This window comes from Argopecten irradians, chromosome 3 (assembly GCF_041381155.1).
Source record: "Argopecten irradians isolate NY chromosome 3, Ai_NY, whole genome shotgun sequence".
NCBI classification, from domain to species: Eukaryota; Metazoa; Mollusca; class Bivalvia; order Pectinida; family Pectinidae; genus Argopecten; species Argopecten irradians.
Window position 1 is genome coordinate 66226652 of NC_091136.1, and position 13488 is coordinate 66240139.

A 13488-nucleotide genomic window follows, 5' to 3' on the forward strand; every position below is an offset into this window, starting at 1 on the left:
ATTAACCTGCACTGTGTCACCTGTATATTACCTACCCCTATTTATAACTGGCATTAACCTGCACTGTGTCACCTGTATATTACCTACCCCTATTTTAACTGGCATTAACCTGCACTGTGCACTTATATTACCTACCCCTATTTATACTGGCATTAACCTGCACTGTGCCACCTGTATATTACCTACCCCTATTTATAACTGGCATTAACCTGCACTGTGTCACCTGTATATTACCTACCTCTATTTATAACTGGCATTAACCTGCACTGTGTCACCTGTATATTACCTACCCCTATTTATAACTGGCATTAACCTGCACTGTGTCACCTGTATATTACCTACCCCTATTTATAACTGGCATTAACCTGCACTGTGTCACCTGTATATTACCTACCCCTATTTATAACTGGCATTAACCTGCACTGTGTCACCTGTATATTACCTACCCCTATTTATAACTGGCATTAACCTGCACTGTGTCACCTGTATATTACCTACCCCTATTTATAACTGGCATTAACCTGCACTGTGTCACCTGTATATTACCTACCTCTATTTATAACTGGCATTAACCTGCACTGTGTCACCTGTATATTACCTACCCTATTTATAACTGGCATTAACCTGCACTGTGTCACCTGTATATTACCTACCCCTATTTATAACTGGCATTAACCTGCACTGTGTCACCTTTATATTACCTACCCCTATTTATAACTGGCATTAACCTGCACTGTGTCACCTGTATATTACCTACCCCTATTTATAACTGGCATTAACCTGCACTGTGCCACCTGTATATTACCTACCCCTATTTATAACTGGATTAACCTGCACTGTGTCACCTGTATATTACCTACCTCTATTTATAACTGGCATTAACCTGCACTGTGTCACCTGTATATTACCTACCCCTATTTATAACTGGCATTAACCTGCACTGTGTCACCTGTATATTACCTACCCCTATTTATAACTGGCATTAACCTGCACTGTGTCACCTGTATATTACCTACCTCTATTTATAACTGGCATTAACCTGCACTGTGTCACCTGTATATTACCTACCCCTATTTATAACTGGCATTAACCTGCACTGTGTCACCTGTATATTACCTACCTCTATTTATAACTGGCATTAACCTGCACTGTGTCACCTGTATATTACCTACCCCTATTTATAACTGGCATTAACCTGCACTGTGTCACCTGTATATTACCTACCCCTATTTATAACTGGCATTAACCTGCACTGTGTCACCTGTATATTACCTACCCCTATTTATAACTGGCATTAACCTGCACTGTGTCACCTGTATATTACCTACCCCTATTTATAACTGGCATTAACCTGCACTGTGTCACCTGTATATTACCTACCCCTATTTATAACTGGTATTAACCTGCACTGTGTCACCTGTATATTACCTACCCCTATTTATAACTGGCATTAACCTGCACTGTGTCACCTGTATATTACCTACTTCTATTTATAACTGGCATTAACCTGCACTGTGTCACCTGTATATTACCTACCCCTATTTATAACTGGCATTAACCTGCACTGTGTCACCTGTATATTACCTACCCCTATTTATAACTGGCATTAACCTGCACTGTGTCACCTGTATATTACCTACCCCTATTCAAAACTGCATTAACCTGCACTGTGCATACCTAACCTGGCATTAACTGCACTGTGTCACCTGTATATTACCTACCCCTATTTATAACTGGCATTAACCTGCACTGTGTCACCTGTATATTACCTACCCCTATTTATAACTGGCATTAACCTGCACTGTGTCACCTGTATATTACCTACCCCTATTTATAACTGGCATTAACCTGCACTGTGTCACCTGTATATTACCTACCCCTATTTTTTTTATTGATTATAAAAGAATGTAGATGAAGCTATGTTTGATCCTATGCCTAAATCAGCAGGGGCTATCAATCAGCCCCTAAGGTGCTGTGGCCTCCTCTTTATCTGGAGGATTACGTCCACTGTTTTCCGTATTAATTTATCTCTGCCACGACCAATACACTGCCACCAATAAGCCGTTAATGCCATGCCCTGAACGTTTAGCTCTCGATCTATCTCATCGTGGGATTACGAGAATCGCGGCGGTGTCCACCACAGACGATATATAAGACTCTATTGATTACAAATGCCATTGTTTGTTTTCTTGTCCTAGTGTCATTAGGCTACATTATACACCTCTATACTACCAAGAGCAGTACACTTCACATCATAAATGACAACTTTCCTAAATCTTGATTCCACTCCTCACACTGTCAAGATCAAATCCACAACTATTCTCTACAATTCTTCCACACTTCAATTATGTACGATAAAATCATCCCATGATTCTAACACTATATAGCTGTTTAAATTGATTCAGCACTTTTTTATAAAGTTCCTAATAACCCAGGCTGCCAATAAATCACTATATTCCATTAATGATTTGAGTTATGTGTTAGTACAAGTGATACACTTAATGGCCAACGGTACATCCCAGTCTACAGGATCTTATCTCCTAAAACACATACTTCAAAATATTTGCGGCCAATAACAGGGTCATTAACAATATAAACAAATCAGATTCTGATATTAAAACCATTTCCTTCAGCAAGTAGCAACCTAAAAGTTCTGATACGGCAGGCAGTGACATGCCAAATTAATTAAGTTTTATCTTAATGTGATTTTAACTGACAATGAGGTAGTTTCATATTTTTAAATGTTTTTTATGAACATTAAACCAAAATTGTCTTAATAAACTTCTGTTTGAAGGTTTCCAATATGTAACAATATCAACTCAATTCAATACTGTATATTTCAGGACTCTTCTGGAGTTTATTGCTTTTGCCTTTACCAGCCGTGACACAGTGTATATTTTGCCTTTACCAGCCGTGACACAGTGTATATCAGTGTATTTTTTTTGCCTTTACCAGCCGTGACACAGTGTATATTTTGCCTTTACCAGCCGTGACAGTGTATATTTTGCCTTTACCAGCCGTGACACAGTGTATATTTTGCCTTTACCAGCCGTGACACAGTGTATATTTTGCCTTTACCAGCCGTGACACAGTGTATATTTTGCCTTTACCAGCCGTGACACAGTGTATATTTTGCCTTTACCAGCCGTGACACAGTGTATATTTTGCCTTTACCAGCCGTGACACAGTGTATATTTTGCCTTTACCAGCCGTGACACAGTGTATATTTTGCCTTTACCAGCCCATGACACAGTGTATATTTTGCCTTTACCAGCCGTGACACAGTGTATATTTTTTTGCCTTTACCAGCCGTGACACAGCGTTTATTTTGCCTTTACCAGCCCTGACACAGTGTATATTTTGCCTTTACCAACAGACCTGATAGTTCTAAGCTTTGTGCCAGTAGAAAACTTGACCAAGGTGACAACCACTATACATATAGTTCTCTCTGTATACCTTATATAATTTCAGTGATAAATGGGAAGTCCAACACTAATAAGTAAACCTTTTATAATACAAGTTTTCTATGGAGAGTTTTTTAATATATGTAAAAAACCGGGAACAAAAATTCCTGCAATTGATTTTATAAAAATGTTTAGTTGATGCTTTAAAATTTGTTTAAAAGAAGAGATTCTCTTTTCCATATATAGTTATATAAAATCAATTTCTTCCTTGGAGCAGCGACAATGACCCTGACCTTGGAACTCTCAATTAATACACATATCTTTGAAAATATTAGACCTTCATTCAAGCAATATCTCTGCAAGAATGAAGCTAAAAGTTAGTCAATCACCAAAGATGTTTGAATGTCAAATAAAATGGCCACCATTCTCAGACACACAGATCAGGTCAGCTGGTACTTGTATGTGTTTTTAGTAATCATGTCTGGAGAAAATCAACTCCATGTCTCAATGCAGGTGATTTGATATACTGGGAATAGTTTAGTAAATCTATTTACTAATATTGTTAATGAACATTTTCAGACTCTGCTAACTTGATTAAATGATCAAACAAACAGTGAAAATCATTTCCTATACGATATTGATCATATATCCTCTAATCATTTTCCTATCGATATTGATCATATATCCTCTAATCATTTCCTATACGATATTGATCATATATCCTCTAATCATTTCCTATACGATGATGATCATATCCTCTTATCCATTTCTATATATGATCATATTCCTCTAATCATTTCCGATGATGTAATCTTTCTATCGATGATGATCATTATCCTATTAATCATTTCCTATACAATATGATCATATATCTTATCTAATCATTCCTATATGATGATGATCATATATCCTCTAATCATTTCCTATACGATGATGATCATATATCCTCTAATCATTTCCTATACGATGATGATCATATATCCTCTAATCATTTCCTATACGATGATGATCATATCCTCTAATCATTTCCTATACGATGATGATCATATATCCTCTAATCATTTCCTATACGATGATGATCATATATCCTCTAATCATTTCCTATACGATGATGATGATCATATCCTCTAATCATTTCCTATATGATGATGATCATATATCCTCTAATCATTTCCTATACGATGATGATCATATATCCTCTAATCATTTCCTATACGATGATGATCATATATCCTCTAATCATTTCCTATACGATGATGATCATATATCCTCTAATCATTTCCTATACGATGATGATGATCATATATCCTCTAATCATTTCCTATATGATGATGATCATATATCCTCTAATCATTTCCTATATGATGATGATCATATATCCTCTAATCATTTCCTATATGATGATGATCATATATCCTCTAATCATTTCCTATATGATGATGATCATATATCCTCTAATCATTTCCTATATTGATGATGATCATATAGGATGATGATCATATATCCTCTAATCATTTCCTATACGATGATGATCATATATCCTCTAATCATTTCCTATATGATGATGATCATATATTCTCTAATCATTTCCTATACGATGATGATCATATATCCTCTAATCATTTCCTATATGATGATGATCATATATCCTCTAATCATTTCCTATATGATGATGATCATATATCTCTAATCATTTCCTATACGATGATGATCATATATCCTCTAATCATTTCCTATACGATGATGATCATATATCCTCTAATCATTTCCTATATGATGATGATCATATATCCTCTAATCATTTCCTATACGATGATGATCATCTATCCTCTAATCATTTCCTATACGATGATGATCATATCCTCTAATCATTTCCTATACGATGATGATCATATATCCTCTAATCATTTCCTATACGATGATGATCATATATCCTCTAATCATTTCCTATACGATGATGATCATATCCTCTAATCATTTCCTATACGATGATGATCATATCCTCTAATCATTTCCTATACGATGATGATCATATCCTCTAATCATTTCCTATACGATGATGATCATATCCTCTAATCATTTCCTATATGATGATGATCATATATCCTCTAATCATTTCCTATACGATGATGATCATATCCTCTAATCATTTCCTATACGATGATGATCATATATCCTCTAATCATTTCCTATACGATGATGATCATATATCCTCTAATCATTTCCTATACGATGATGATCATATATCCTCTAATCATTTCCTATATGATGATGATCATATATCCTCTAATCATTTCCTATACGATGATGATCATATATCCTCTAATCATTTCCTATATGATGATGATCATATATCCTCTAATCATTTCCTATACGATGATGATCATATCCTCTAATCATTTCCTATATGATGATGATCATATATCCTCTAATCATTTCCTATACGATGATGATCATATATCCTCTAATCATTTCCTATATGATGATGATCATATATCCTCTAATCATTTCCTATACGATGATGATCATATATCCTCTAATCATTTCCTATATGATGATGATCATATATCCTCTAATCATTTCCTATATGAGGATGATCATATATCCTCTAATCATTTCCTATACGATGATGATCATATATCCTCTAATCATTTCCTATATGATGATGATCATATATCCTCTAATCATTTCCTATACGATGATGATCATATATCCTCTAATCATTTCCTATATGATGATGATCATATCCTCTAATCATTTCCTATACGATGATGATCATATATCCTCTAATCATTTCCTATACGATGATGATCATATATCCTCTAATCATTTCCTATATGATGATGATCATATATCCTCTAATCATATTTCCTATATGAGGATGATCATATATCCTCTAATCATTTCCTATACGATGATGATCATATATCCTCTAATCATTTCCTATATGATGATGATCATATATCCTCTAATCATTTCCTATACGATGATGATCATATATCCTCTAATCATTTCCTATACAATGATGATCATATATCCTCTAATCATTTCCTATATGAGGATGATCATATATCCTCTAATCATTTCCTATATGATGATGATCATATATCCTCTAATCATTTCCTATACGATGATGATCATATATCCTCTAATCATTTCCTATACGATGATGATCATATATCCTCTAATCATTTCCTATACGATGATGATCATATATCCTCTAATCATTTCCTATACATGATGATGATCATATATCCTCTAATCATTTCCTATATGATGATGATCATATATCCTCTAATCATTTCCTATACGATGATGATCATATATCCTCTAATCATTTCCTATATGAGATGATGATCATATATCCTCTAATCATTTCCTATACGATGATGATCATATCCTCTAATCATTTCCTATATGATGATGATCATATATCCTCTAATCATTTCCTATACGATGATGATCATATATCCTCTAATCATTTCCTATACGATGATGATCATATATCCTCTAATCATTTCCTATATGATGATGATCATATATCCTCTAATCATTTCCTATACGATGATGATCATATATCCTCTAACTCATTTCCTATATGAGGATGATCATATATCCTCTATCATTTCCTATCATGATGACATTTCCTATACGATGATGATCATATATCCTCTAATCATTTCCTATACGATGATGATCATATATCCTCTAATCATTTCCTATATGATGATGATCATATATCCTCTAATCATTTCCTATACGATGATGATCATATATCCTCTAATCATTTCCTATATGATGATGATCATATATCCTCTAATCATTTCCTATACGATGATGATCATATCCTCTAATCATTTCCTATACGATGATGATCATATATCCTCTAATCATTTCCTATACGATGATGATCATATATCCTCTAATCATTTCCTATACGATGATGATCATATCCTCTAATCATTTCCTATACGATGATGATCATATCCTCTAATCATTTCCTATACGATGATGATCATATATCCTCTAATCTTTTCCTATACGATGATGATCATATATCCTCTAATCATTTCCTATACGATGATGATCATATATCCTCTAATCATTTCCTATATGATGATGATCATATATCCTCTAATCATTTCCTATACGATGATGATCATATATCCTCTAATCATTTCCTATACGATGATGATCATATATCCTCTAATCATTTCCTATATGATGATGATCATATATCCTCTAATCATTTCCTATACGATGATGATCATATCCTCTAATCATTTCCTATATGATGATGATCATATATCCTCTAATCATTTCCTATACGATGATGATCATATCCTCTAATCATTTCCTATATGATGATGATCATATATCCTCTAATCATTTCCTATATGATGATGATCATATCCTCTAATCATTTCCTATACAATGATGATCATATATCCTCTAATCATTTCCTATATGATGATGATCATATATCCTCTAATCATTTCCTATCGAGGATAATCATTTCCTATACAATGATGATCATATATCCTCTAACCATTTCCTATATGATGATGATCATATCCTCTAATCATTTCCTATATGATGATGATCATATCCTCTAATCATTTCCTATACAATGATGATCATATATCCTCTAATCATTTCCTATATGATGATGATCATATATCCTCTAATCATTTCCTATATGATGATGATCATATATCCTCTAATCATTTCCTATACGATGATGATCATATCCTCTAATCATTTCCTATACGATGATGATCATATATCCTCTAATCATTTCCTATACGATGATGATCATATATCCTCTAATCATTTCCTATATGATGATGATCATATATCCTCTAATCATTTCCTATATGATGATGATCATATATCCTCTAATCATTTCCTATACGATGATGATCATATATCCTCTAATCATTTCCTATACGATGATGATCATATCCTCTAATCATTTCCTATACAATGATGATCATATATCCTCTAATCATTTCCTATACGATGATGATCATATATCCTCTAATCATTTCCTATATTGATCCTCATATCATTTCCTATACGATGATGATCATATATCCTCTAATCATTTCCTATATGATGATGATCATATATCCTCTAATCATTTCCTATACGATGATGATCATATCCTCTAATCATTTCCTATACGATGATGATCATATCCTCTAATCATTTCCTATATGATGATGATCATATATCCTCTAATCATTTCCTATATGATGATGATCATATCCTCTAATCATTTCCTAATACAATGATGATCATATATCCTCTAATCATTTCCTATACGATGATGATCATGATATATATCCTCTAAATCATTTCCTATACGATGATGATCATATATCCTGTCTTAATCATTTCCTATACGATGATGATCATATATCCTGATAATCAGTTGGAGATTCTGCAATCAAAATAACTATCGTTTTTTTTTTTAATATTTATCAATTTTTAAAAATAGAATTATGACACCCAGATTGACAATGTATATATCAGTAACAGAATCATCTAGATATTTACCCTTGCTATATTAGGACCTTAAATCCTAGAAATACTTAAAACTTTTGGAACACAAAGATAACCCAAATTAACAAGTTTTCTGTACCCCACAATTTCATTTGCAATGGCAAGCCTCATGGACCAAAACAATAAACAGTAAAAGATCAAAGTTATGTACTATTTAAATAGGGAATTGCACTATGATTAACCAATGTTATACCTGTACTATGTAGCAATGTTTTTTTGCTACTCTAGCACTCGGATGTGTTCCTGACTATTCTTTGTGGCTAGCTCTAGCACTAGGATGTCCCTGACTATTTTTGTGAATATGTGCTAGCCTCTACCAAGGATGTCCCTGACAATTTTTGTGCAAGGCCTCTAGCACTATATTTTTGTGCTAGTCGTCTAGCAATTGGATATCCTGACTATTTTTGTGCTTAGCCTCTAGCACTAGGATGTTCCCTGACTATTTTTGTGCTAGCCTCTAGCACTAGGATGTCCCTGACTATTTTTGTGCTAGCCTCTAGCACTAGGATATCCCTGACTATTTTTGTGCTAGCCTCTAGCACTAGGATGTTCCTGACTATTTTTGTGCTAGCCTCTAGCACTAGGATTATCCCTGACTATTTTTGTGCTAGCCTCTAGCACTAGGATATCCCTGACTATTTTTGTGCTAGCCTCTAGCACTAGGATATCCCTGACTATTTTTTGTGCTAGCCTCTAGCACTAGGATGTCCCTGACTATTTTTGTGCTAGCCTCTAGCACTAGGATGTCCCTGACTATTTTTGTGCTAGCCTCTAGCACTAGGATATCCCTGACTATTTTTGTGCTAGCCTCTAGCACTAGGATATCCTGACTAGCACTAGCACTAGGATATCCCTGACTATTTTTTGTGCTAGCCTCCTATAGCACTAGGATATCCCTGACTATTTTTGTGCTAGCCTCTAGCACTAGGATATCCCTGACTATTTTTGTGCTAGCCTCTAGCACTAGGATATCCCTGACTATTTTTGTGCTAGCCTCTAGCCTAGATGATTCCTGACTATTTTTTGCTAGCCTCTAGCACTAGGATGTCCCTGACTATTTTTGTGCTAGCCTCTAGCACTAGGATGTCCCTGACTATTTTTGTGCTAGCCTCTAGCACTAGGATATCCCTGACTATTTTTGTGCTAGCCTCTAGCCTCTAGCACTAGGATGTCCCTGACTATTTTTGTGCTAGCCTCTAGCACTAGGATGTCCCTGACTATTTTTGTGCTAGCCTCTAGCACTAGGATGTCCCTGACTATTTTTGTGCTAGCCTCTAGCACTAGGATATCCCTGACTATTTTTGTGCTAGCCTCTAGCACTAGGATATTCCTGACTATTTTTGTGTGCTAGCCTCTAGCACTAGGATGTCCCTGACTATTTTTGTGCTAGCCTCTAGCCTCTAGCACTAGGATATCCCTGACTATTTTGTATTTTTGTACTAGCCTCTAGCCTCTAGCACTAGGATATCCCTGACTATTTTTGTGCTAGCCTCTAGCACTAGGATGTCCCTGACTATTTTTGTGCTAGCCTCTAGCACTAGGATGTCCCTGACTATTTTTGTGCTAGCCTCTAGCACTAGGATGTCCCTGACTATTTTTGTGCTAGCCTCTAGCACTAGGATGTTCCTGACTATTTTTGTGCTAGCCTCTAGCACTAGGATGTTCCTGACTATTTTTGTGCTAGCCTCTAGCACTAGGATAGGATCCCTGACTATTTTTGTTAGCCTCTAGCACTAGGATTCCTGACTATTTTTGTGTGCTAGCCTCTAGCACTAGGATATCCCTGACTATTTTTGTGCTAGCCTCTAGCACTAGGATATCCCTGACTATTTTTGTGCTAGCCTCTAGCACTAGGATGTATCCCTGACTATTTTTGTGCTAGCCTCTAGCACTAGGATATCCCTGACTATTTTTGTGTGCTAGCCTCTAGCACTAGGATATCCCTGACTATTTTTGTGCTAGCCTCTAGCACTAGGATATCCCTGACTATTTTTGTGCTAGCCTCTAGCACTAGCCTGGACTATTTTGTGCTAGCCTCTAGCACTAGGATATCCCTGACTATTTTTGTGCTAGCCTCTAGCACTAGGATGTTCCTGACTATTTTGTGCTAGCCTCTAGCACTAGGATATCCCTGACTATTTTTGTGCTAGCCTCTAGCACTAGGATGTCCCTGACTATTTTTGTGCTAGCCTCTAGCACTAGGATGTCCCTGACTATTTTTGTGCTAGCCTCTAGCACTAGGATATCCCTGACTATTTTTGTGCTAGCCTCTAGCACTAGGATATCCCTGACTATTTTTGTGCTAGCCTCTAGCCTCTAGCACTAGGATATCCCTGACTATTTTTGTGCTACTAGCCTCTAGCCTCTAGCACTAGGATATCCCTGACTATTGCTTGTGCTAGCCTCTAGCACTAGGATATCCCTGACTATTTTTTGTGCTAGCCCTCTAGCCGACTAGCACTAGGATATCCCTGACTATTTTTGCTAGTGCTAGCCTCTAGCACTAGGATATCCCTGACTATTTTTGTGCTAGCCTCTAGCACTAGGATATCCCTGACTATTTTTGTGCTAGCCTCTAGCCTCTAGCACTAGGATATCCCTGACTATTTTTGTGCTAGCCCTCTAGCACTAGGATATCCCTGACTATTTTTGTGCTAGCCTCTAGCCTCTAGCACTAGGATGTCCCTGACTATTTTTTGTGCTAGCCTCTAGCACACTAGGATATCCCTGACTATTTTTGTGCTAGCCTCTAGCCTCTAGCACTAGGATATCCCTGACTATTTTTGTGCTAGCCTCTAGCACTAGGATGTCCCTGACTATTTTTGTGCTAGCCTCTAGCACTAGGATGTCCCTGACTATTTTTGTGCTAGCCTCTAGCACTAGGATGTTTCTGACTATTTTTGTGCTAGCCTCTAGCACTAGGATGTCCCTGACTATTTTTGTGCTAGCCGCTAGCACTAGGAGGTTACTGACTATAAGTATGCCTTCAGTACTGTTTAATATCTGGTGATGTCAAGATCCTATTCCAGTATTCAATCAAAAGCAAGATAGTTTGTCATTTGATAATGCAACAGGTTTATTTAATTTTATGAAACCATCAAAGCTTTTTTTTGTGTTTCAGACATTTTTTAAGATAGAGAAAAAATGGAAACCAAATATAGCATTAAGTAATCAAGACTTATTGGGTTTTTTAGCATTAACCAGTGACTTGAAGTTAGTTCATGAATTTATAATTATGTTCATGAATAGTTCATGAATCAACAAAAATGTTTTTGAAAATATACTTCTGTTCATGAATTCAATAGTTTGTGAAAACTTCATGAACTTTATTGAATTATTCATGATCATTCATAGAAAGTGCATGAACATTTTATGGTTCATGAGAGTTCAAGAACTTCACTCTGCAGAGGTATTTCTTTCAGGGAGACAAACCATTCTCTCTTGTTCTATTCCATAACCAAAAGAATGCCTCGTGCAATGTAAGCTTAAATGTATCAGCTGATAAGGTGATTAGAGATGTAGAGTGAAATCTATTGACAATTTTCTGTGGTGACCATCACACTGTACATATGAGCAAATGTTCTTTCCATCAAATGAATCCCACCATATTCTTACAGCAGTTACATACCAATACTGTGATAAATATCTCTCATACTTGTACTTTCATTTTCCATACATATTGTATACATATAAACACACACCAGCTACAGAGCCATTCTGTATGATGTGTATAGGACACTTGATTCTAGTAACTATCTTCAGCACTAGACGACTAATAATTAAGGTTACAATGTACACTTAACTTACTGAGGAAAGTATTGTACTCACCCTTGGCGTGTTTTCTGGCTGGCCCATGACCATCGTCTCTCTACGAGCATCAACATCATCAAGCGCCACCTTCCTCGTGTTAGAATCTAGAAAATACAGCATTTGTAAATATAGAATTTCACCGTTTTCACCATCAAACGGTGACTGATCACCATTCACTGATTGTTTATCACTAAGGTCTGTAACTTCACTGGAATCACAAGGCTTGCCCATTGCTGATGTCTCAAAGTTAAACCTTGGAGTGTAGGCAAGACGTTCTTGAACAGGAGAACCAGACTCCCACACACACGAATCTGAACACTCCAAGTGATAGGGGTTACTCACGGAATGATGGGGGTTACCTACGGAATGATGGGGGTTACCCTCGAAATAATGGGGGTTATCCAAGGAATGATAGGGGTGGTTCCCCTTGGGTAGGGGGCCAGGTTCTGATGTAAAGAGAGGCAATTCCACAAAATGAGGAATTAACTTTTTAGATTCCCGAACTCGAACACGATGTTGTGTGGATTTCTGTGATGGCCAGTGAAATTTGTTTGGAAGTGAATAAAACTCCTTGGGAGAGACGACACATGGAACACGATATAACTCCTGTGAACTGAAATCCTGAGGATGAGGCTTTATCCAGTCTGTCCAATGGGACCACATCGCCATGGTTATCAGATCATTTTTAGTCAAAGGATGCTACGTC

At 36.0% G+C, this 13488-nt stretch overlaps 1 protein-coding gene across 1 annotated transcript in view; it reads right to left on the reverse strand.

Annotated features, from left to right (window-relative positions):
- LOC138319799 (mitogen-activated protein kinase-binding protein 1-like) overlaps positions 1-13488 on the reverse strand; it is a 173989-nt gene that overhangs the window by 46378 nt on the left and 114123 nt on the right. The window contains exon 22 of the mRNA XM_069262932.1: positions 12801-12886. Within this exon, the coding sequence (XP_069119033.1) occupies positions 12801-12886 (86 nt within the window). The remainder of the gene's footprint in view (positions 1-12800; positions 12887-13488) is intronic.